This window comes from Tachypleus tridentatus, chromosome 7, assembly GCF_004210375.1.
Source record: "Tachypleus tridentatus isolate NWPU-2018 chromosome 7, ASM421037v1, whole genome shotgun sequence".
Classification (NCBI taxonomy): domain Eukaryota; kingdom Metazoa; phylum Arthropoda; class Merostomata; order Xiphosura; family Limulidae; genus Tachypleus; species Tachypleus tridentatus.
In genome coordinates this window covers 89,707,451-89,734,848 of record NC_134831.1, presented here as the reverse complement: position 1 = coordinate 89,734,848, position 27,398 = coordinate 89,707,451, and the positions used below count along the sequence as shown (strand labels likewise).

The 27,398-nt window shown below is 31.5% G+C and overlaps 1 protein-coding gene across 1 annotated transcript in view; it reads left to right on the top strand.

The window, feature by feature from the left end:
• Positions 1–21,241, top strand: part of LOC143256169 (cGMP-dependent protein kinase 1-like) — a 28,781-nt gene extending 7,540 nt beyond the window's left edge. The window contains exons 2-19 of the mRNA XM_076512997.1: positions 1,768–1,934; positions 2,948–3,061; positions 3,313–3,418; positions 6,252–6,315; positions 6,913–6,990; positions 7,840–7,934; positions 9,026–9,094; positions 9,430–9,513; positions 10,465–10,552; positions 11,872–12,011; positions 14,196–14,285; positions 14,485–14,626; positions 14,892–15,055; positions 15,685–15,807; positions 17,703–17,765; positions 19,253–19,283; positions 19,365–19,403; positions 19,750–21,241. Coding sequence (XP_076369112.1) covers positions 1,768–1,934; positions 2,948–3,061; positions 3,313–3,418; positions 6,252–6,315; positions 6,913–6,990; positions 7,840–7,934; positions 9,026–9,094; positions 9,430–9,513; positions 10,465–10,552; positions 11,872–12,011; positions 14,196–14,285; positions 14,485–14,626; positions 14,892–15,055; positions 15,685–15,807; positions 17,703–17,765; positions 19,253–19,283; positions 19,365–19,403; positions 19,750–19,851 — 1,759 coding nt within the window. The 3' untranslated portion in view covers positions 19,852–21,241. The remainder of the gene's footprint in view (positions 1–1,767; positions 1,935–2,947; positions 3,062–3,312; positions 3,419–6,251; positions 6,316–6,912; positions 6,991–7,839; positions 7,935–9,025; positions 9,095–9,429; positions 9,514–10,464; positions 10,553–11,871; positions 12,012–14,195; positions 14,286–14,484; positions 14,627–14,891; positions 15,056–15,684; positions 15,808–17,702; positions 17,766–19,252; positions 19,284–19,364; positions 19,404–19,749) is intronic.
• The last annotated feature ends 6,157 nt before the right edge of the window (positions 21,242–27,398 follow it).

Sequence of the window (27,398 nt, the reverse complement as noted above, 5' to 3'; positions counted from 1 at the left end):
TTGATCAGCAATCTCTTCCACAGCTCATTTCTCGAAGAAATAAATTTCCACTTAAATTTAATGTATTGGAACCTTCGATGATTGGACTCTCAGGGGCAAGGCGGTCCGCCTTGACCAACGGGTAACAGAACCACTGATTTTTGCCTAGTTATTACTAGGCTACTATCGCAACATATTAATTTTATTTTCGTAGCTCCCTCTTTAAGAAAAAATAACGTGATTTTCATAGGTGTACAAGTGCGATATTCGGACTTGGATATAATTATAAACCATAATAGGAACTCGCAATTTACAAGGTTGAACATGGTTCTCTAATAAACTTGTTCAGTACTCGCTTTTTCTTTTACTATTAATAACAATAATAAACCTTCAGATGGCTTTATAATGTGATCTTATATCTGTTAACAGGTTGGTAAGATTGACTTCATAATGTTTCTACGTGAGCGAAAAAACACGTAAAAGTGGTACTATGTCTTTTAGAATTTTAACATGGTTGTTACTCGTTTGTTTATTGGCCAAAATTAGTGTTCCTGTATGACGTCATTTTCCTACGAGTGTAGATGGTTGCGGCTTATCTGTAAATATTTTAAAGTATCTTTTTTCACGTTATCGGCAAAGTTGGTGCTTGTATAACACATGGAAAGTAATATATTTTCTGTGTAAACACGCAACTTTGAAGACATTCTCTCCCACATCTTTCTAGTTATGCACTACATTGTATCTGTGGTAACAGTTGGAGCGTAATGAACTGCAACGTTAAGTTTATGAACGTTTTTCTATTGAACGTTTCCTTGTTCAAGTTTAATACGACAATTTAGCATTTTTCTTTCTGACAATTTTGAAGTTTCTATGAAAGGCGAGAGAGAATGTTTACTTTTTATGCATTTGATAGTTTTATTGACAGCTTTGTGTTCCATTGCTCGAGATGAAATTTAGTTAACTTATGAGGCATCGGTTGTACATTTTCACGACTTGTGACCTACCCTGTTTGTCACAATATTCAAACGAGGGTAGGTTTATTGTTGAGATGTTGCAAGTAGTATAAACTCTCAGATTATAGTATAGAATTTGTAAACGTTTAGGCTAAATGTTACCACTTTACGTACATCTTACAACTGTGATGTTTGAAGTTTACGCGAATAGCCGTTACATCGGAAATGACGGCGAAGTAGGAAAATTTTTTTCAGGCAGCTGATAGTCAATATTATCCACCGCTAACTTTTATCAACAGAAAGTGGGATTAATCGTTTAATAATAACGAACCCGCTGCCAAGCAGTGGTGGTACTGCCTCTATAATTTAATCTTGTACAATAAACTGAAAGTTGAAGTTCGTATAATGTGATTTCAAACTTGTTCAAAATCGAAATAAGTCATTTCATAATTTCTTATCTTTGCGTAATGGGTTCCATTTCTGATTGCTACATGTCCCCGGTGGATATTCCAGATTATCATGTGAAGTAAAAAAAAAAAAAAAATTGAAAGATTTAACCATTTATTGGTAAATAACTCCATTCACAGACCTGGAGCCGTTGAGAATCGAACTCTTGTGACGGTGAAGTAAACAGAATGTAAAAGCAAAGCCATATCACATTTCAACATTGTTAGCGTTACTTTAGTTTCTATAATTTACGCTTCCTATTACACTGCCTTAGTTATCGGAAAGTAGTGCCAGTTTAATTGCTTAATATAACAAATTATCACATTTTTAAAATTTCATTGAATTTCTAACCTTTTTTTTTTTTTCCTTTTTACATTAAATTTGTCAGATCCGAGGAGCTGATCAAACAAGCAATCTTGGACAATAATTTTATGAACCATCTAGCACCTGTACAGGTCAAAGAGATTACAAACTGTATGTATTCAAAGGAGTATCCGGAAGACAGCGTAATCATCAAGGAAGGGGAAATTGGGTCGGTTGTGTTCGTCATCGAAGGTTAGAAATTTTGAACAACGTAGTTGTGTTTTATATGTAAAGCAGATACAATAAATAAGGTTTGTTTTCATATTTAGCTTTGGAGAGCTTCATAAGATCGTTAGTTTGATAAACTAAATTGTATATTTTGTTTAGGGTATAGTACATATGAATTATTCAGGGTAATATAATTTTATGTAACTTGCAATTAAAAGAAACTTGTATAATTCTACAAGCTTTCGGCCCTTTATTGGATCATCGGGTAACAATGAGTAGGTAGATTCGTTAAACTGCGAGACTTTAACTTATTAACAAAGAATTATGATGAATATAAATGTAGGAAGACAGTCGTAACATTAACTGAAGTTATATATTGTAAATTTAAAGGTTTAATTTTTGAAACCACGATAAATAATGCTTTGTATGTCGGAATGGCTGGCATGGGTATTGACACTTTTACTAATAAAGCAGAGAACAACGTTTTGACCTTCTAGGTCAAGGAGATTTAATACTTGATGGACCCCACTAATAAAACTTGGAGTAACTACTAGCTGTTGTTTTGACCAGTATACATTGGTGGTGATCTGTTTCGTCTGAATGACAAGTTTTTTTTCCAACTTGTCTGATTATTTTGTTTGTTAATTGAAATAAGATCTAATAAACTACAGCAGGTACACATTATGATATGTAACTAAAATCATAAGTTCAGGTATTTACTAAACCCAGTGTTAAAATTATGATTTGAGATCATATATGAACAGGTCTCATCGAGTGCGTTGTTTAAAAAAAGAAAAGAAAAAAAAGCGTAGTTATATAATGTTATCTAATAAAAGATGACAAATTAACGTTTTAAGGGGGATGACTATTTGTCTATCCACTTATATAATAGGTCACTTGCATACTCTAGGTTTATGATCTTATCTTAACATGTTAATGACGAAATCCTTTACTATGTAAATTCATGACAACATAACATTTTTTTTTAAAGACTTTTTGTTTTTTTCAAACATTCGTATCTTTGTTTTCTTTGCCAGAGGGTAGAGTAGAGGTCACAAAAGAAGGAAGGCATCGCTGTTTTTTGGGTCCTGGAAAACTCTTTGGTGAATTAGCCATCTTGTACAACTGTACTCGAACTGCTACAGTTAAAGGTAGAAAAATAACCAGACAGATGAAATAACTTGTAATATTAACACTTGTGTATGTATCTTTGTATTGGTAACCATCTGAACTTAAGTTTAGGGAGATGTTATGACACTATTTCTAAAGGTTTAAATATATTTTCACACCAAAACAAATTCAAGCAAGTTTCCTGTGTACTGTTATGATATGGTTTTTATTTGTACAATCCAGTTTCTTATTTTTGAAGTTACTACTAATGTCTCAAACCTTTTTATTTCAGCTCTTACAAAGTGTAAGCTTTGGGAAATAAAACGACTATGTTTCCAAACAATAATGATGAGAACTGGGCTTTTGAGACAAGCTGAGTACACTGATTTCTTGAAAAGGTAAGTTCTATCAGGCTGAGGGACCCTATTGCCATCATGTAACTTCTCCTATTCATTATGTAAACTTACGGATGTTGCATCATTTATGCAAGGCTTCTATTTTCATAATCCATCTTTTGAATATTCTGTCCAGGATTCTAGGGAAGGGCATCATTTAGGTACTTGATATTTAAAGTAGAAGTGCATTTGAAAGTAATTCTTCCTTGTGATTCAGTTCTTGTCACTCTAACTACATAAAATAAACTGTTTACCAAAGGTATTTTAATTTGCCACATGATTAGCTTGGATTCAGTAATGTAAACTTAAATCTTCATTGTGCACATTGATACTGTGGGAAATAGGAAATAGTTTAAAATTGTTCCTACATGTGGTCAAGCAAATCCCCAACCCACATTGAGTTTTGAGGGAAACAATTCTTGCATGTCCAACTTGTTCCTCTGTCCCTAACCTTTAGACCATATCTGTTGGTACATTACTTAATGCCAACCTGTTGATCCACGTTGATAATGGAGTAGTTTAAGTCTTGGATGAAACTGCAAAACTGACACTTTCACCTACTTGTAGTGAAAAGGTTATTAGTATAAAAATAGTACCAAGTCTCTGAGAGCAGGTAAACCTGTTGCTTCACACAAATTTAGTAATCTAATGCACTGCAAACATGAATATGGCCTTGGAAGAGTTCAGTTTTGAGGAATGTCCATTCAAATAAACAGCTAAGGCTCCTGAGTTTATCCATATGTATTCAACATTGTAACAGTTTCCTGTTTGCTTAATGTGTTCTTGAGGATAAAAGTGCATGACAAACAGAAATGATTTTTCCAGACACCTTGGAGAAATGAGAATTATGGCTTGCAGTACATCTGTCTGTCTGTTTTTAATTTCGTGCAAAACTACTTGAGAGCTATTTGTGCTAGCTGTCCCTTATTTAGCAGTGTAAGACTAGAGGGAAGGCAGCTAGTCATAACCACCCACCTCCAACTTTTGGACTACTCTTTTACCAACAAATAGTGGGATTGACAGTTACATTATAATGCCCCATGGCTAAAAGGGGCAAGCATGTTTGGTGCAATAGGGATTTGAACACATGACCCTTGGAGTAAGAGTCAAACGCCTTAACCCACCTGGGCAGTAGTACATCTATAGTCAACTCTAACTTAGTGAAAAAAAATCGTTTTAGCTAAGTGAAAATGACTTAATTGACTATAAAACTGGTGTGTAAGTAGAGATACAAATTCTAAATTTTACTTTCTTTTCAGGCCTCCAGTGGCTGTGGTATGTCTGCAGACTTGCAACATTAAACACCAGGTTTTGATACCCACAAGGGGCAGATCACAGATAGCCCATTGTGCAGCTTTGTGCTTAATTCAAAACAAACTTTCTCTTCAGAGAATTAGTTGTATGAAATAACTTTTAAATGTGTAGAGAAATCTTTAGTTTTCTTCTAAAGTAAATATAAACTCGTTTTCTTTTCAGTATTTCATTTTTTTTTTTTTTTTTTTTCTCCATTTGTTTTGGGGGGGACTTGACTTTCTTATTCTGTTACACCATTCTCTCCTGTGATTAGAACAGTAAAGCCTGCTGAAATGACCTACTTGATAGGTTTTGGGATCACATGGTATGGAGAGTTGGATAAACGTGGAATAAACACATTATTGAAAATTTCTACACTGAAATGTGCAAGACTGAGCTTGTAGTATAACCACATACCACACGTAATTTTATTACACATTTTCTTTAAAAAAAAACCAAAAAACCCTCCATTAACTTGCTGAGAAACATTAATAGGAACTTGAAGTATTGTTTCCAAAAATCTGGTCTGAAACTAAAATAAAACATTTTCAAAACACTTGACTACAACATAGTTTCCTTATTCTGAGTCAAAACCATATTGTACATGCTGTTAAGTATAGTAGCTTGATTGTGATGTAGGTGTTTTTTAGTAGTGGAGGTATAGGAGACATTCATGTGACTAAACAATAAATGGTTAAAGCTGTAGACTTAACTGATTTATATAAATTGGTGAATGTAATGTAAAAACTGTTATAACATTATGCCAACTGTAGTAACACTTGTGGCTTCATTGGCAAATGGTTAATTTTTAACACAACATTGACCCCAAGCATTTAGCTAAATTGTATTTGGAATTCTTGATAAAATCAGATTAAAAAAAAAAAAAATCTGAACATATCTGGTCTGAATTCTATAGGAACAGTTTGGACTAATCTCAAACACAAAGCTAGGTGTAAGACCCAGATTATTTAAGATGTAATGTTGTCAAAGATTACTTTTTAAATTTCTTAAGACATATTCTAAATTTGTTTAAGTTATTAAAACTTGCTACCCATCTGTCTTTAATCCATCTTCTTATGGTGCCAGCACAGAATAACGGTAGAGTTAGTAACACAATTTGTATCTCCCAGCTCTTAACTTTATAATTGTATTTTCTCTGTAAGGGACCAGGAGTTTCTCAGACTAGAATTCTATTTGTTACTTTTCTCAGAATGCTTATTTCTTATGTTGATCTTGTGTCTGTGTATTTATAAATTATGCTATGAAAGTTTTATCTTTAACTGTAAGCACTTTGTTCACACCATCACTAACAAATTGTACACCATCTTTACATTCTGTGAATATTGAGGAATGATAGTTTTGGGCAAAAAGTGTCCAGATATATGCTCCAACTTTTGGATATGTATTGTATCATAGTAATCTAGATTTAGTAAAAATGTTATTTGTTCTTCAGGGAATTTTGTGAATGTTCCATCTCATCAGTAGATAACATCTTTAGTCAAAAATGCACAAACATTAATTAAAACATTGTTTGGTACTCTAGCGTTCCAACTTTTCGGAAGTTAAGTACAGAGACCCTCATTAAGATTGCTGATATACTAGAAGAGGTAAGTGTTGTCACATTCTTGCATATAATCTTGTGTGATTATTTGTTGATGGCTTATTTCAAATTAAGATTGATCAGTTCAGTGTGTGAGAGCACCAGATTTTATTCTTAATGTATTTACAGGTTGAATGTGAACTTGTAGGTGACATTTAGAACTAACTGCACTGTGGTATTGTGTAAAGAATGAACTTTTATATTTTTTCAACTGAAACTAGAGTACACTGATCCACTCTACTACTTAAACAACTTTGTTTCTAAATGATTCAAATTTATAATCAATTACTAGGAAGGTTATCAAAATCTTTTAGGCCTAGAACAATTGGAAAATTCTTGCTTGTTAAATGTTCTGTTAGTGTCACCATAATCACTCAAGCTCCCTCTATCGAACAAATAACATTTAAAAATGTAGCTTGGAACAATGTATTAAAGTTGCTTATTATAGGCTTTTTTTTTTTTTATAATTAAATTGTATACTTTTATTTAGTAATGTTTGAATTTTATTGTTAAATGCTACTGTATGTAACAAAAGTAATAAGTGCTCTTTGATTACTGTATACAAGAAATCTTAAAAATATAACAATGTTTATCCTTCCTTTAGACGGTGTACAATGAAGGAGACTACATCATTAGACAAGGTGCACATGGTGACACCTTCTTCATCATTAGCAAGGGAACGGTAGATATTTAGTTCAAATAATTGTAAATATTGTTACATTACAAACTGGCCAGAGCACTTCCAATGGTGTTCATAAAAACTGAATTAAGCATGGGAGTGCATGGATTCCTTGTTAGGTTGGCTGTTAGGGATGGCTTGTATTGTTCATCGAAATGGTAGCTTAAATCTCCTCTAAGGGGTCATCAGAACTTTACAATACTATGGAATGTTTTCTGTTGTAACATCTATGTAACGACCGAGTCGCAAGTTCTGGGAATACTCGTAAATATCATAACAAAATTTGAATGTTTTGTTCTTCTCTATTCATTATTGTTATATAACTGAAACAGTGGTATCAACAGATCTTTGGAGGTAACATAGTTTCAAACAGTATCCAGCCTTATAAGAATTAGTAATTTTTAAAGAAATTGTAATTCTGGTGTAAATGTTATCATTACCACTTTAAAGTTAACTTTGTTACAGAAATGTTGTTAATTTTTAAGTTGGAAGTACAGGGTGATACAGGAATTGCCAGTCAATAATAGATTATCGAACTTGGAATCTCATTGTATTTAGAACTTGGTTATAAATACCATATTTGTCTATTGAAATACTCTAACAGAGTAAACATGTAAAGGTAATTTTTTTTTCAAAAAAGGAAGTAAATATAAGGATGCCTAATATTAAACCATCAGAAACAACTTAAACCACATACCTAGATTTTTTTGTTAGATTTTTAACTTGGATATCTACTGGAGACATGAATCATTCAGTCTTGTGGCCATGTACTAAGAAATAGGTTAATAGTCAATCTATATTTAGGCTTATTTGAATGTGTTTAAACATCTTGATGTTTGTTTACATACATAGGTGAAAGTGACAATGAAGTCTTCTGAATCAGAAGAAGAAAAGTATGTGAGGACTTTATATAGAGGAGATTTTTTTGGGGAGAGAGCTCTTCAAGGGTATGTTAACGTCTTGTGGTCAGTCTGACCTTATGTTTTTGGTATTGGTTCAATCACAGTTAATGTAAAGTGTCTTGAGTTATTTTCTTTCTTGAACTACTGTATGATACTAGACGTACATTACAGGTGTGTGCATAAAAACGTATGGTTTAATATTTTCTAATAGTTTGAGTTGTGTATGTATCTTGAATAATTGTCCAACATCTTAAACTGAGATCCTCTTTATCAGAGGGATAAAATTGTTCAGTTTCATTTACCAACGATAGTTCTAAAAAAATCATTAAAACTGCAATTCTTAACGACAGCCTTAATCACCAAAGAACTTCAAATTTTGTATAAGTTAGATTTACACTATAATAACTGTTGGTTTAACATACTCATTATGAATGTATTTTCTGTAAGGTTTTCAGTTTTGAAGCTAACTCAGTTTTACTTAATGTTTCAGTATGTTCTGATATCTTAAAGTTTTAGCAGTCACTTGACTTAAAATTATTTAATTTATTACTGTAGATTAGGGGTGGGGATTCTAAATGTCTTTGAAAATGAAATAATAGCATCACATAACTTTCACGTAACCAATGTAAAGTGGGGAGAAAAATGTGTAGTTATGTATTCAGCTTTGGTTCTTCCTTCAAGTTTTAAACTTTGACATACCTTCCAGTTAGTTTAAATTTTCTAGAACTTAAACTACCCATCTTGGTTGAAAATGGGGTTTTCAAAGATAGTATCTTTTTTAAACACTGTTATAAATAACTAGTGTTCAGTATCTTTAGAGAACTCTGGATGTGACTGTATTTTAACTTGCATGCATTCTTTGTGTTCAGTATATTTTAATTCACAGTAAGTAATTTTATACTCTGTTATACATACTTTAATATATTCTGAAAATATTTCACTTCTAGTGCATGTTTGTACATGGTTATTCTTGAAATAATTATTTATGAATAAGGAATTTATCCAACTTTCAAATGATAAATTTACTACAAAACTGTAACGAAATTTCTAAATCGTGCATAACTCTGCTGATGTAATGTTTTAATAAAAGTAACTCTTAAAAATGACAAATGGGTTTTAATATTTTCTTGTTGTAGGGATGATGTTCGTTCTGCCAATGTCATAGCAGATGATACTCATGTAGTGTGTCTAGTCATCGACAGAGAGTAAGTTATTTATTATAAATTTTAATTTAAGTAGTGCACATTTATTACATTAACTTATTTAAGGAAGTAACTTGTGTATTGATATGTCCACATATGAATGTTATTTTTGATCTAAGTCTAAAACATATTCAAGAATTAAGCTTGTATATTGTAATTTATTACAAAAACTGAAGTAAACTGAGCTTTTATTAATATAGAATGTTTACCTTATGATTGTGTTGGTAAATATTTTATTTTACAATATAGAAGTTTGTTTTATCCATAAATATGAATATATTGTAAAGGTGTATTGTAAGCTGAACAGTATCTTGTAACAAGTTTTTATTTAAACTTAGATCATTCGTTCGACTTATCAGTAACATCGATGAAATTAAACAGAAAAGCTATGATGATGCAGAAGAAGTAACGCAACGAAAGGAGTAAGTTAAAGTAACTGTTTCTTGGATAACTCATTTTAGAAGACATTATTGTCGAATCACACAGGCCTGCAATGGGTTTTTGTCTTGAAATACTTCTATGTACCCTCAATTAAATATCCATTTTTATCCATCATACAGATTATTTCACAAGACATTGCATGTACTTTTACACAAGTGAATTATTTTCATTAAATTTTGTTGCATTTTGTTATGTTTTTAAAATATTGACAATCGCTGGCTATAGATTTCTCTAGACCATTCAAAACACAAGTCTTATCTGTACTAGAACTAAACCATGTTCATGGTTACGAAAATATTTTAATCAAAGTTTTCTTCACGATTTATTAAAAAAGGTAATACAGAAAGATTTAGTAGCACTTTCAAAATATTCATGGCTGAATTATGGAACATCCATTTTTAAAACCAAAACTTACGCTTAGTTGTTTCAATGACACCTATATACCTTCACTTACTAGGTTTAGTATGTGAACATGTTTGTTCATAAATGCCTCTTGTATATGGAATCTTTCAGAACCAATACAGAAAACTTCTATTTTACTTCAGAACAAGTGTCTGAATTTTTTTTTTTAAATAAAATAATAAAATCTAAACTAGTTACTTTGTTCAATTTTTAGAACAATAATTTCAATGTGTATTTAGCTTTACTACCTCTGTTCTGCTCTATTTGTGTACTTTACAAAATAACAAACCTGTTACACTTGTTTAAACATAATTTTGTTGTTATATACATTGTTAGAGAATGTACAGGTTGATATTATTTTAATGAAATGTTTCTAGATTTTCAGTCCTGTACCCAGAAAATTCTACCTTTTTTGTATAAATAAATAAATACATAATAATAATAAAAAAAAAAAAAATTGTTACATAATTTTCTTTATATAAAAGAAAGTGAAGAAAAACATCTTGAATCTGTGAAAATGTCTTTGTTAGACTGAACAAAGAATATGAGAACCTAACCCTAGATGATCTAGCATTTGTTGCCGTCCTAGGGACTGGAGGGTTTGCAACAGTTGAACTTGTAAGTAGCCTTGTTCTAGAAATAAAACAATGTAAAGTATAACAAACGGTTGGTAATAGCTTGAAGGAATAGAATTAAACATTATATTTTTTTTGGTTCAGTGTTGCATGCTCTGCTTTGTAAACCTGCATTACTGCAGTGAAATGCCATTTCTTTGGCTTGTTTGCTTTTTGTGAACGTGAGAAACTACAAATTCTTACAGCTGATTTAAACTATTTTTAGTTTTGTTTTCTTTAACTTATAATGCCTCTATTAAATAGGACATGGACTGTCCAAGTCTTTTTTTTTTTTTTCTCCTAGATAAATAATTGATAAAAAGCAAAATTGAAGGTATGTTGACAGCAGTAATGAAACTGAAGGAAGATTGATGGCTATTTCACCCTATTCCAAAGCTTTCTAACAGACAAGCTGTTGGTACAGAAGTATCTTAATGTCTTTAGGAATTTAAAAGATTTTATTCAAATCTCTTTGGAAGACAAGTGTGAACTATAAGAATTGTTTAATAATTTAATGTTTTGGACTGAAATTTAATGAGACTAAGTAATTAGAGGACACAACATAATGTAGAACTGACATGTTAAATTGTGTATGGATTTATCTGTTGCTATTCATTGCTGAGGAAAGTTCCAGAATTGGGCACTTGTTTTGGTTAACATGTAATTGATTATGGGCATTGCCTTAAAATTGCATATAATTTGTAGTTATTACTGTTTGATTTCCAAAGTTTTTAAATAGTATAGTTTATCACAACTACATAAAGTGGGCTAGCTGTTCTGTCTCCTGAGGTTAATATATCTAACTTTTTGGATATTTTTTAGCAATCGAAAGGGAAAGTAATCTTTAATTCTTAAAGATGTGAGTATAATTAGTTAGATACGAGTTACTTGTAAAATTACAGTAGTTGCCCAGTTCTTGGTAAATGAAATTAGATGCTAACAGTTTTGTGATTTTGAGTTTTGAAACCTAGCTACAGTTACAAAATGATTTACTAGCAGTTACATATCTACATGCAATCCATTCACAATCCTCCCACGACTTGATCTGCTGAAAAGTTTTCTTTTTCAAAATGTGTAGCAAAAGCAACTTAAGAAGTAAATTATCCCTTAATTATACATATTATAATTATACATATGTCTCAAAGTAGATAATGCATATTTGTACCTTTTTTATGTATTGGAAAAGTGAGAACCTTTGTTACAATGGCTTATTCTTAATTCGAGGTTATGCCAGTTTAATAGATGTACTTTAAGAATAAATCAGTTTTAGATTTTTTTTTTTAGTTTTAAAACTAGCTTTAGTCCCAAATGTTTTGACTTCAGGTGCAGCTGAAGACATGCTCATCGAGGACCTTTGCTCTGAAAAAAATGAAGAAAGCTCTTATTGTGAAGACCAGCCAACAGCAGCACATCTTATCTGAGAAGAAAATAATGGAAGAGGCCAACTGTGACTTTATTGTGAAGTAAGGAACATGTAGCTTTTTATAAATTTTAATGTTGTTGATGTAAGAGACCTGGAGTGTTAATATTGTTCCTCTTAAATTGGCAACTGACATACTATATAAAGATAATAGCATTGGATTATCTTTTAACAGTTGTCCTAAAGAAGGCTGGTAATAAGTATGATATGCAACTTTAACAAAACACTGAAATAAACTTATAGTTGGAATTTTCTTTCTGTCATTATAACACTTTTGTGCTAAGAGTACTTAATTTATTTCATCCAATATAAATGTTTTTTTAGGCATTGTCGAGAGCTCTCTGCATTATTTGATTATATTGTTTTTTTTTTAATAGTAAAGTATAAACTACAGTAATATTTCTATTAGTGTTAAAAGCTCTTCAAATAAATAGTGACAACAATTGTATTAATTAGTATATGTTGACGTTAAGGAAGTTCTGTGTATTCTAGGCTAAGCTGTTAGATTTAGTTCTGGTTATTGTGGTCAGCAAGTTGGTTGTTTGTAAAAACGAGGTTTTGTCTCTCCCAATCTAGAAGACGTTTCTCCTAAATGTTTAAGGTATTCGTGGTAGTTTATTGCAACATGATCTTCTATAGTGTCTAGACACTGATTTATTAGAATCTGTGTATCACATTCATAATGTAATAGTTCTGCTATCTAACTGATTAGTCTTAAGTTTTTAAACACTATCTTGCAATGTATTGCTGTTAAATGTAAAGCTTTTTTATTGTAGTAAATTAAAGTAACCTATTAGTCCATGAGGATTGTTCCATCTACTAAACTATGCTCTATAAGAAAAACGGAAATCAAAATATAGCCCTTGTTGTTCAAATATTTATTGAGCCTTTCTATGAAGTCCTATATATTTATTGTATCTCCCATACCTGAAGGGGATTTATTTCAAAGACCATCTGTTAAAATAGTCACTGAAGATGATTCATACCCTACTAACATTTGTCTGTGGTCCTACTGTTCTTACCATTAATAATGCATGTATCTTTTTTTTTTTTTTTTTGTACTTGGTTTTTAACACCTTTACCCACACCTTTTCTAACTCTCAAGATAAGCCATCAGTTTAACTTCCTTTTAACTTTTCATCCCAGGTATCCCACTTATTCTCCTCTGAACCATTTTCAACAGTTCTATATACTTTACTGCATAAAGAGTTCTATACTGAATATTTAACCAGTGATCTATAAAATATTAGCTTCTTTAGAGTGGTATTCAATAATTCTATAGCTAAAAACTCCCTTGCCTTGTTCCTGTCAAAAGTATCAGTTTGCACTGATGAACCAGGACACCAGAAACGTTGTACAACACTAATGCTATTTCTAATATTATAATTCAAATTATAACCCATGCATTACTTTCCATGTATAATTAATAACTATCAGGCTTTATTTTCTCCATCTTCAATAATTCATATCTTTTTAAATCAGCAGCATTCTGTTTCCATAATATTGTAAGGAACCTTTAGAAACTTATTGATTTACTTTGCTGGACTTTCTGCTCTTTTGATCTCGATCAATGAACCCTGAAATAACTTATGACGTTACTCTAATTTCATTGAACTCCATTTATAATCCTTTAACTTCTACCTAGCCAGTTTTCTACCAAATGAGTTAACTTATCACCGACATCTACAGATAATGTTAATCTTACGTGGCACCTTGTTAGAAGCTTTAAAAAACAACAACAACAACAAAACAAACAAAACAAGACAAACTACAAACTAAACCCACACCCTGGTCTACATAACATCTGTAAAGGTAATTTAGTCAGTCCAACTATTCAGTGCTAAAAGTATTGAGGTAAAAGTATTGTCTATTGAGGACTCTTAATTCTAATACTTGAGAATGAAATGTTATTTGTTTTTTAGCATGTTATCTACGCTAATTATTTGGTATTTTATCTTTTAGATACGCTTAACTAATAACCAATAAACTAGCAAGAGTTGCATTAGTCATTTGGAATAATTAGTTGCCAAACTATTGTTTTATTAATATTTACACATTTTATTAAATAATGTATTAATACAAATATTTTAAAATTCTTAGCTTAAGATAAACCTTCAAACATCTTCTCCTTCAATGTGATTTCTGGTAAGTTCTGTAACTGTGTAGTTTCCTTGTACCTCCACCAATAATAGCATAATGAGTCAACTTGTCTTAATTTGACTTGCAGGCTGTATCGAACATTCAAGGACTCTAAATATTTGTATTTGTTAATGGAAGTGTGTCTTGGAGGGGAATTATGGATGATGCTAAGAGACAGGTAAGTCTTCAATGTTTTGTAAGATTTGTAGTTTGCTACCTTTTTAAAATTAACTTCTCTTAATATTTTTCGCATCTTTGTGCTACACTTAATGCTTTTAAATCTATAGTAATTTTTCTAGAACTTTCCAGAAGATACATCTGGTAATGTTTTTGCATGTGTAAACTATGTATTGTAATAATTTTCCCATTTCTTCCAGAGGACATTTTGATGACATCACTACCAGATTTTATACTGCTTGTATTGTTGAAGCTTTTGATTACCTTCACGCTAGACACATAATCTACCGTGACTTAAAACCAGAAAATATGTTGTTGGATGAAAATGGCTTTGCAAAGCTGGTAAGACTTGACCAAAGTTGCTGGGACAACAAGCTAGGTTTTATGATTTTCAGATTCTAAGCTGTTGAATCTCGTAACATTCCTGAAAACTTGCAATGTTTACTACATTTTGAAATTTTCTTTAAGTCAACTTTAACTTTAAGTTCTTTTTACTGTTTTTTTTTCTAATGTAATAATTCAATACTGTAATTTGAATATAATCATAGCTTGATTTGATAAATGCAATGTTCCTTTTTTTTATTATTATTATTATTATTATTAATAGGTGGATTTTGGTTTTGCTAAGAAACTGCGTGTAGGCCATAAAACCTGGACATTCTGTGGAACCCCTGAGTATGTTGCTCCTGAGATTGTACTCAACAAAGGGCATGATATTGCTGCAGACTATTGGTCATTAGGTGTATTAATATTTGAATTGTCGACAGGAGTGTAAGTACTAGTACTCTAAGTGAAAAAGGGGCAGGTTGGGGCACAAGTTCTAGTAATCTTGGAACTCCTGTAATACTAAACATACTACTATATTTTACACTTCCGATTACTTCAGTTTTTATGAATTCACTAGACAATGTAAGAGTTCTATAGATTCTGATTTAATTCTATCACAGTTTGTGACCCAACAAAGGATATTAATGTTCAAGTTCATTTGTCTTGCTATAAATATGCTTGGGTGAAGACTTTCTTTTAATGTTATTAAAAAGAATTACTCTTGCAGTTTATTTCTAAAAGACTTAAACTACTTGTGCTTGGGAAAACTACTTAGAATTTAATTCTTACATGTAAAAATAAAACAATTTATGAATTTTCTCAAGCATGAGTGTCTGTACTTTAATGTATGATCTGTTACGTGATTTCTGTCTGGTACTTTTTTTTTGCTTTTTTTTTAAGCTTTAATTTCTGGTTACTGCTTTTGAGAAGAAAATTCTAAAATTTGATAAATATAAACTGGAGTGTGCATTTAGACAAAAAAATTAATTCTTTACTAAACATCTTGTGGTTGTAACTCCAAATGGCATGGTTTTATAAACCAGTGCTGAATTTGAATTTTAACTTTATTTCAGGCCACCTTTTAGTTCTCCTGATTCCATGGAAACGTATAATTCAGTCTTGAAAGGAATTGAAGTAGTTGAATTTCCTCGTACAATATCCAGAAATGCTTCATCTCTGACAAAGAAACTGTGCAAGTTTGTGCAATATATCTTAATATGGTGTCTGTGTCGAATAGTTTTTTAAACTGAAAGTTAACTTGCTTTAATATGTTAATATAATTTATGCTACTGAAATATTGTACCAAAATTTTTTTTCTTCTGAATATCTTGTAGAATGAACATGTTTTTTATCAGTTTCATTTAAATATTGACACTTTTAATATCACTTTACTTTTCTGTATTTAAAAAAAAACAACCTTACAATGTTTTTTTTTTTTTTTTTTTTTAAATACTGAGATGCAAGTCATTTTATCACATTTATCTATAGTCTCCATTCTATCCTAGTGTCTTGTCTATAATGTTTGATACTTTAACTTGAATGATCTATAATAACCACTTTGGAAGTATGTTACTGTAAATATAAGAAAAACACAAATTAAGTTATGATGACCAGAGGATAAATATTGTTTGTAGAATGTCCTAATTCTACTTCTATTTTTCTGTAACTTTGACATAATCTTTATGGACAACAGAGGACTTTAGTTCATCTCTGCTTTCCATCCTTTAAACTACTAATAGATTTAAATTCTTAATCGGCCCTTTACAACTATGAATTAAGTTTATTTTAAACTGCTTTAAATTTACTGCCTTCACAATTTCAGAAAACAAAAACCATTCCAAAAAATATGAAACTATTAAAGACTATCCCTACCTTGCTAAAGTTTATACCTTAGTCCTACTATTCTCCATCCTAAATATGAAAACTTTTAATATTATCAGTTCCCTTTATACTTGTGACAAGAAATCCACTTGAAGTAAAAAATGTATTCCCAACATGGTTGGTATAGGTATTGGTACTTTCTTTTAATTAATGGTAATACTTGTACCAACTGTCTTAAATATACGATTTCTTTTATAATTTTAAACATCGCATCTCAATCTTTTCACAAAAGCAAATCTTTCATTTCCCCTTGTATGACAACCCTTCTGTTGGATACCATTCTACTAACCCTCTAAACTTTCTAACAATTCAATGTCCTTTCCTAACAAAAGGAACCCAAGACTGAACATAATAATCCAAATGTGGCTTAACCAGTAATCTATATAATAAAAGTAATATCTTTTTAGACTTGTTTTCAATACTTCTATAAATACAACCTAAATTTCTTTTTGCCCTATTACTAGCAACAGCACATGCTTTGGCTTTAGACTCATTCATAATAATGTCAAGGTGATTTCCCCTCCAAATTATACTTTAATTCAAATTATTATAATCCACATGCAATATCTTATTTTATATTTAAAACCTGTCTGCCTGACTTGGTAAATTATTTAAATTGGCATCCTCTTCACAGGTGGCAACACCAAAGACTTTATCAAAAGTAATTAATGAAACCACTGAGGGCTATGGAGGAATTGATTGGATAAGAAAGGGAGTAAAAGTGTAATTACTTCAAGTACACCTATCTTAACTTTAAATTTCATGTTGGATTCAAAAGACTTATTATTTTAATATTATGTAATAAACAGGTTTGTTTTATTAAGCAGTCACTGTTGCTATTTGAAAAACATCTTCAGTAAAAAGGCTATTGCCTATTCTATGGAACTGTTGTAATGTTAGAAATAATGCATTATTTGACATGTGAGAAAGTCTAACTTAATACTTCACTAATATGTCCAATTACAAGCTAGTCTTTAATGGTTTTCTTGTACATTAGGGTTCAACATAAATTAAGATTGAAGATCTGTACACAAAGGATGAACTTGTACAAGGAGTTTGTCAGGAACAAATTGTATAATAATCAGTAAACTCAAGTTCTTATTAAATTGATGCTTCAGTGTAGTAGTCATTCTGTACTGTAGTTGTTTAATGTTGTGCTTCTTTCAAGTCTTGGAGGGAAATTGTTCAGTTGGTGGTAATTACATTACAGGGAGAATCCATCTGAAAGGCTAGGCTATCAGAAAGGTGGACTTGGAGTTATTAAGAAACACAAGTAAGTGGCATTAACCTTTCTTAAAAGGTGTCCCACCTCAGGGAACACCTTTTTGTAGTTACATCTATAAACTTAATGTAAGTCAATACTTGCTGCAAGTAATATTTTGATTCTGTTAAGGGTGATTAACGTATTCCTTTAACAAAAACCCAGATACCTGGTTATAAATAACACTACTGGTCTGGTGGTGCCTGTTGGTAATTAGATGACTATTTTACCAGAGGCACTTGGTTTACGGTTGTTTCAAAGCACCTGTCTAGAAGAAAAGAACGGAGCTAACTATCAGGATTAAACCTTAAAACTAAGTTGTCATTGTTTTAATAACTGAATATAAATGTTTTTATATTATAATTAAACATGTATTTTTACAGTGGATTATCACAACATTAAGCCATTCCAATTTCTGTAAGTTTGAAAACATTAACAGACAATAGTTGAATATTAAATTGTTGCCCATGATCTTGTCAGAGGGCACAGGAACATGTAGAACTCTGGTACTAATTGACAAGATGTACAGATACCTTAACAATATCTGTATTCATCTGCACTGTTCTTCTGATTTTGTTTAATTTTGGACAAACCATAGAAAAAGAAAATGGATATCCTGAAAGAACCATTGTATTAACTATAGATCACCCATATAATTTATTGTAAAACTAAGGGTTGACAGTCCTGGTTTATCTGAAGTGAACTCTAGAAATTTTGTTTTTTAAAATCACTTTCAGTTTGTTTTAACTTGTTTGCATGTGGTTTGTACAATTATTTGGTATAGTTTTCTAATATTACTCTAATATTATAATTAACATAAGTTACCATGTGTTTCTCAAGGTACTTTATAGTAACTTACTGTAGAATGTATTAATATCAATTAAGATATTAACCTATAACCCCTGGCCCTTGCTATCATGCAAAATTTTTAAATGTCTCAAGGCAATGATTGGTAGAAATAAACTGCGTGATTCTACTGTTCAGCATCTTTTGTTCAGATTTAAAATTCAAGTATAACCAATACTACTGTATATAGCAGTAATGGTTTTAGAGGTTTTAGCTTTCCACCTGTGTCCAGAATCAATATTGTACACCTCTTTTTGTTAACCTAACTATTTTGATCTCTCGGGTCACTTGTCCTTTTCAGTGGTTCTTTCTCCACTTCCAATTAATGATTTACTTGTCTATGGATTCATGTTTAAGTAAAGTAACATTAACAAACATTAGTTTCCTTTCTTCCTATGTATATGTTCCTATCAAAACATTTTACAGGTTTTTTTACATGTTTTCTTTCTTTCAGAAATGTTTATAAATCTATATAACCAGATTACGGTTACTTTAGTCTGGCACCTCCAATCCACTTTTTGGCTCTGTTTTCCTAAGTTTTTGAATCTTTTTTTTTTTTTTTTTTTTTTTTCAACCAAGGATCTCCACTCGTCTTTTAAATGCAATAAGTTTTATTTAATTGAACTTTGATGGTATTTTTCATTTACTTTAAGGTGGTTTGATGGCTTCAACTATACCCAGGGAATAGATTTTAATATACCTATTAAATAATGCAGAAGAACCACCGACTATACCCAGGGTATGTCTTAATAGATTTCAATATACCTATTAAATAATGCAGAAGAACCACCGACTGTACCCAGGGTATGTCTTAATAAATTTTAATATACCTATTAAATAATGCAGAAGAAACACCAACTATACCCAGGGTATGTCTTAATAGATTTTAATATTCGTATTAAATAATGCAGAAGAAAAGTTATGACTAGTTGTTCTTTTCTGTCTGATCACTTTCAATATTGGTTGAATGTATCTACAGTGAACTTTTTAGTCTTAAACTTTTCATATGCAACCAATTTTATCTTGTTCTTATGACTGTAGTATAAGTAATTGAGTATCATTTATATAGTCCTGTTAGAAGTGCCTCTGGTGGCATTCTTGACATCAGTAGTGTGATCGTGATAAGTGTTTAAATGATGTTTTCACACAGGTGAAAAACGCGGTGGATATCAGTAATTTTGATGAGCACCCACCTGAAATGGAGGAAGATGATGTTCCTGAAGATAACACTGGCTGGGATATAAATTTCTGATTGGAATTAACTAGAAGATTGAATGAGGACAAACTTGATTGGATGTCGCAACTAAAGTGTCAATAAGATCTATAAAAGAGATAAATTGCTATTGAATTAAACTTAACTTTAGGATATAACTGAAGTTGTGAACTTTTAACTTTCAATACTGACAAAAAAAAAAAAAAAAAAAAAAAAAAGGAAGGTAAATTTATTCATAGCTGTCTGTTCCTGGTTTCATCCTTCACTGTAATTAAATCTTGCATTTAATTTATATACTAACAGATTCCTTGTGATCATATTTATTTTTAAGCTGCAATTGCTTTTAGTTTCAAGCTGCAAATGAAAAAATGTAAACTGTTAATTATTAAATTAATACTAAAACAACTTCATTGATAGAAAATATCACAATTGTACTTTCTACTCCTTACTAAAACTATAATTTGTATTTAATGTAGATTTTGTAACAAACTTGTATGTTAGAAATTAATATTATAAATTGGTACCTGAAGTTGGTCTTATTAAATTTTGAGTTATTTGTAAGGTTTTAACTAATTTTTACCAAATATTCTAGAAGTTGATTTAGTTATGGTAACATGAAGAGAAATCTTAAGGTGCTTCTTTTAAACATGAAAGATCTGTTTAAGTGATGCAACAAGTAAACTTTCAAACAATTAATTGAACTATGTAACTACTACTGTTAAAAGTGGTCAATTATATTTATTGTTCAACCACTATATCTTGATTTTGAACTAATGCACATGCAATTAAAGTTTCTTAAACTGTCAATTCATTGTTTCAAAATGTTCAAGTGTCTTATGGATAACTTCATTTAAAGAAATATCAAATTAGTAAATAAAAAATTAAGTTTTGTTAATTAGTTTTTGTAGTTATGTAATAATTAACTTGTCTGTTTGATAAGTTTAATGCATATTATTTGAATAGAATGAATTTCATTTATCTAAACTTTAATCAACTTGACATTTAATTACTTTAGTTTTAAAATAAAACTTATTTATTTTTATTACTGTTCTTGGGTATACAATGTCTGGTGCCTATCTTCTGGATTTTCAAGTAATTCTATTAAATGTTGTATATAGAACATCACATGAGCTTATTTAAAAGTGAATCATGATGTGTGTTTATATATATATATAAATAGTAACCTTGTGAGGCTTACAACAAGATTTGTATATATTTTATAGTCTGTAGAATGTTTCTATACTACGAACCTAATTAGATGCATCACTTATATGATGCAAGGACTTTTCTGTTGTAATACAGTTGGTAATCTCTTTACACACCCTTAATGAAAATTAGTGTTAAATGTAGATATTTTAATCCATGTTTTGGTAACTGTTCTGATGTTTGGAAAATCGTTTGAATAAAATATTTCATATTCACTCATTAAATGTTTTGTGATCATAACCTTTGTAGAACTACCAGCAGTAAAACTGATTTAGTGTTATTTAACCATGTTTGTTATGGTGAATAGCTTTCTGGCTCTGATAGTTGTTTAAAGATGTTAACTTTACTAACTAGACTCTGAATCAGTCTACCATTGCTGGAACTTGTACAATAATTAATCACTTAATACCTACTAGTACGTATAAAGTACGATACAATGAGATTCAATTGTCAATCTGTTAAACCCATGCATGTCACTACATGATCATTAAATCATTTGAGTTAACGAAACGTTCACACGAAACGTCCACATATTGGTATAATGCATGCCTCAGTATCGCTGGTAAAAGATTCTCAAACAATCTATGGTTGAACTTGACCTATCAGATGCATGACGAATGTTTTGCTGTTTAGCTTTAAAACCCTGCACAAAAGTTGTTTAAATTCAAAATTTCTCAGCTTTTAAAAATGTAAATTGTTTTTAATACTGACTTTATTTCAGCGTAAGCAATAACTAGTCTAAATAAGAGCAGTTTAAAAGAAACAATGAATTTTTTTTAACATTCGAATCACCATCTTGGATCCAATAAGCTTTTGTTCCTCTTTGTACTTGTACCCTTTTGCCCTTTAAATATAAACGTTCATCGACGTTGTACACATCGCCTATTTATTTCAGGTAAGTAAACAATGCTACAATGTAGTACAATAAACTATATACTTAGTAACTATACCTTCTTAACAAAGTTATTATTGTTACTGGATAGTTTATATTTAAAACAAGACTAAATGTTCCTTGTATTTCTTCATCTTTCAACTTTTAAAACCTGTAAAGAGCAAATCTCTCGTGTCATCTTTCATTATTTCTATATAGTTGACTCCTTATTTTTGAGTGTCGTGTGTCTGTTTGCGGGTGGTTGGATTCGTTATTCTAACTTGGTTGTTTTCGTACGCCTGCAATGTTTTTTAGATGAGTTAATAACCGAGTCTTGTATTTAATTTCTACCCCATATTCTTTACGGTGGTTTTTAAAATTCCTTTCGACCCGGCGTGGGGTGTAATACTTTCACATATATTTACATATCTTCCCCTTAAGGAAGTAAAGCTTGCCTTTCGACTGTGTTTTAATATTTAAGTTTCTGTAAGCTAATTGGCTGCTGAAAATCTATTTAAATTGTTACTCCTTCAGTCGAATAGACCAAATCTGAGAATTGGGTCCACCCACCATCTTGTCCATGGTTACTGCATCTTTGTAACGTTTTATTTTGTTTCTATGCACCATTTACGTACCCCATAACTTGTCTGGAGATATCAGTTTAGATAGACTAAATTGAAGAGGTTTGTGTTTGTTTTAAATATGATTTCAAAGTGTCATAACTATTTCTTTCTTTTTTTTAGATGTTTAAATTTAACACGGGTGTATAATAACTTCAGTTTAATATTTTGTTTTTACAAATACATCTGTGATCACAGTTGTAACATCTGTGATCACAGTTGACTGAATAAATGTCGCACCGTTTCGGAATATACGAGCGGTGAGATATTCAACATCCGTATTTAAAATATTACGTTGAATACAAGGGATCACATACGTAGAAAATACTGGATTCTAACTGGTTTTATGGTCGTGATGTACGTGTAAGTAACATCTGAAAACACATGACTTTAGAATATAAGTGAAACTTTTGGATGTAACTTAATTCGTTTCACTTTAGTTTTTAATATTTTTTATTCTAATTCAGTTGAGGTATTATCTGATAGTGGAATACAGAGCGAAGGAGGCTTCCACCCCCCTCAGTTTCAAAGTTACTTTCGAAAAGAGTAGGAAAAACAACTTTATTTAGAACTGCAGCTATGAGTGTGGTAAGGACGCTGAATATAATGTAGTTAGCTGTAAACTAGCATAAATATCACTTTTTGTAATCAAAACGGGAAAAAGGCTCAACTTATTTCTTAATATGTAAATTGAAGTTTTAATTAATTAGCTATTTCGGTTTACTTAAGCAAGAAACGGTACCCTCCACTCTGCTGCAGTTATTATGTGATTTATAAACTAGCTGCTCTGTGACTCTGAAATGGTGGTCCGCGTGCATGGCCAGGTGATTAGAGCGCTCGACTCGTAATCTGAGGGTCTCAAGTTCAAATTTACGTCGCACCAAATGTGCTTGCCTTTTCAGCCGTGAGAAGCTATGCGACTGTCAATCCTACTATTCGTTGGTAAAAGAGTAGCCCAAGAGTTGGCGGTGGGTGGTGACGTCTAGCTACCTTCCACTCTAATCTTACACTGCTAATTTAGGGACGACGAGCGCAGATAGTTCTAGTGTGCGCGAAATTCCGAACAGTGAGTGGGTTTATAACACTAAAATTCGGCTTTCGATACTCGCAGTAAGCAGAGCATAGATAACTCATTCTAACAACTTAAACTACTAAATCTTTCCTTGTATTACATACTGAACCTTATCTCGCATGATTGAAAGCCTCGCACAAACCTTACACAGGGTTTAAGTTTATTTTATGAAATATAAAAATTAAACGCTGTGCTTACATTACGTGAAATTTGATTTAACGTGGGAAATAACGTATTTATAGTATAGCTTTCAAACGTATTAGTTATAAATCTTGACATAATTGAAACGAAACTAAGATATATAAATGTGAAGCCCAATCTCTAATTTCATTCACTTATTGTTCGGTTGGCTGAACAACTCGCGAAAATCAAATTACCAGCTACCAGACTGCATATTCTGTATTTTTACGTAAATACAAGATCACGCTGTGATCAGATATTTTAAAATGCTATACACACAATACATTTTGTATTGTGAAAATTATATACAACCCAATCTGGATAAGGAAACAATGGTTGGACCCTTATCTTTCAACAGTCATTTGAGGGTTTTCTACCAGTCCTTAATCTTAAATTCACAACTTGTGGCTTTGAAGATCTTTTAAAGGTGTTAAATTTAATTTTTATGGATATTTATGCCGTATCTTTTCATCACTTTTTATTTATTCCTTGCTGCATTTAGTCTTAATAGGTATTACAGTACTAAGCACGCATTCTGTGTAGGCCTACACAAAACATGTGAATGTTAAATAACTAACAGTTAAATACGACTATTGGCCTAAAATTGCCTTTAGCTTAGTTTTAAAATTCATTAAAAGTTTGCTGTTAATGCTAGTAACCCTAATCTGACAATACCCTACAGTTGATCAAAAACTGGTTACCCAATAAGTGCTCGAGGGAAAGATTAAACTGATACATTAGCAGAAAATCGAAGAAATACATTTCTGGAGATTTTCTCATTAAGTGTTTTGAATATTTGAATTTTCCCGAATTTTTAAGCGATTGTGCATACGCTAAACTCCCTGATAACCATAACACTTTTGAATTCGGATTTCTCTGGAGCTGTTTGATTTTGTTCTAACCTCTAGCCCAACGTATGCTAGATAATTCTTTTGATAATCTCGTTACTGGGGAACGAAGAAAATGTTCATCCACTTTCGGATGTTGTGGAGATAGAAGTGGAGACTAAGGGTGTCGGGTGAACTCGGGAAAACCCGCGAACATACTGTTTCTTCAACACTTTTTTTGTTTGGGTAGTTTAGACTTTGGTTAAACACCATCCGATAAGGAGGGGGTTCGATTCCCGACTGTATTGGCTAGGTAAAGTTTCTCGGAATCCGAATGGAGAGGTTACTCGCTTGAAATCTTCTAGACTGTGATGTCGAGAAAACCCATTTGTAGAGAAAAATATTCACGTAAAAACGGTTCGTTTGGGTTGAGAAAATATTTTTATGTAGAGGAGCGAACAACGTTTCGACCTTCTTCGGTCTTCGTCATGTTCACAAGAAGGTCGAAACGTTGTTCGCTCCTCTACGTAAAATATTTTCTCAACACAAACGAGCAGTTTTTACATTTTTCTAGACTGGTTTCGTGTTTTGGTGAGCGGAGATCCCAGTAGAACGAATCAAAGGGCTGTTCACGTTTCAAGTACCTCCTATTAAAGATTAGTTTTGGAAGTACGCTTCTCCAAGCATGACCTTATGGAATAAAGTAAAGCAATAAGAAACAAACTAACATCAGACATGTTTAAAACTATAATGTAAGTGTAGTTTCTTTTATACTCGATAATGTTTAGTTACAGGTGTTACATACAGAACGGAAGATTAGGAGTGAAATATTTTTGCCTTTGAATTTATTTGAACATTCTAAGCAAACTCTTCAGGTTTCAATATGAAATCGCTAGCTAGCTTCATCGAGTCATACCATGTATAAAGATTATAACAGATGTTCTTAAAGGTCAAATAATTTCCTTAAATGCACGATTTCCTAACATTAAAAGAAAAATGTCATTTTTATCAATTAGTAACAAGTATCGTTTTTGTTAAACAAGTTAATTTGGATTAGAAGAAAATGAAATTGCTCACTAAATTCTAGGAATAACCATTTGGTGGAAAGAGATAATCCTTTAGATTCCGGTTTAACAACTATTTTCGATCTTTGAGATTCTTTTAAGTTAGATGAACCGTAACAACTGTTTGAAATCTACTGCCCCTTATCTCCTCCAATTTTGAACTTGTATGAAACAAAATGTATATTTGATGGCAATACCATGTTGTGACAGTATAACTTTTACACTAAAGTAGTCTGAGTTATGAAAACGTTTTTCAAACATACTGATGTAGTGACCAGATGAGTCAAACACGGGTGAGAGATCCAGTAACTTGACAAAAACAACTTAGCAAAATCAACTTCTATTATGTAAGAAGCTGAGATTACTCAGTTTTTCAAAACAATGCAATAGACCTGAAGTCTACGTTAAGAGTATTTATATTTTGTATAACTTGATTCTCTGCGTTAAAAAGATCCATTGAAATTAAAATGTAGTTATTAGAAACCACCGCCAATGCTTCAGTATTTCATATAAATGTTACTTTTTAGCCATTTTTAGGCAGATTAAGAGTGATGTGAAAATAAAAACATTAACTTGGATAGCACATTCGAACTAAACATTTTGCACACACCTAGCGATTGTCACGCATTTCATATGTTGATAATCACGTGGCGATTTATTTCTAATAATAATAAAAGGTATTTACAGCTTGGATAAAATGTTCTTACCAATTGTCATTTTTACCTCCAATAACGAATATAGTATGAGCCTGCAGCGACATCTAGTGAGCTGGGAGTGTGTAAATAAGAAACTGATTTCCGCTGTCTGTTTGCTGGAGTCTATATTTGCTCTACGTGTCAGTAGGTAATACTGGGCGGCTACTTGATGTCACCGTGACATTTTATTGTGATGTTCCTGGAAACATTAATATATTACAAATAATTTGAATGTTTCGCTACATGTAATATGATTTCTCAGTTTATATTTCTCTTAGAAGCTTATAAAGTGAAATTTAACGAATGAAATAGTCAGTGTTGCTATTGTAAATCTAAGCTCGCCACTAGGAGGGAAATATTGTGATGCAGTAACTGTCAATGATTCTATTATATTTGTAATTACTATGTTCTGAACTGGAAATAACTTAAACATTTTCATTTTAATGCACGTTTAAGATTGTTCACCTGAAGATGGCGTAAGAAGGTCGAAACTTTGTTCTCTGCTTTATTTTGGTTAAAGTATTAATAACTCCATCAGCCGTTCTGAGATGCGTGCTTACAACTCGGACATTTCCAATAGCTTTGTCCGATTAGGCCGAAAAACTTTTTATACACGAATGGTAAGCCCCCCCGGCCTAACTCTATGGACTTTGAGCCATTCTTTCTGAAATCACGTTAAATGTCTGAAGCTGTCTTAGTACACTAACATTTGTCTGTCAAGTTTAAAGTTATACGTTTCGTAAACATCTAGCGTTCAAAAACTGTTTAGCTGTGTGCAAGCCATGACCAAATTAGGTGGCATAAGGGTAGATGAATGATTACATCTGGTTGTATGTTAACCTCATAACTGTTTATATGGCTCTCGAAAACCTCCAGGAAGGACTTCTACTTGTTTCCAATACCTAACTTATCAAATAAGATGGTTGTTTTCTAGTAAAAAAAACAAACAAAAACTGAATATCTACTAAACCAGCTTAAGTTATATACTATTCCTTGAACGTGAGGGTATTACTATACCCTAGAGCAATTTGTGGCCCATCTTTGATTCTTC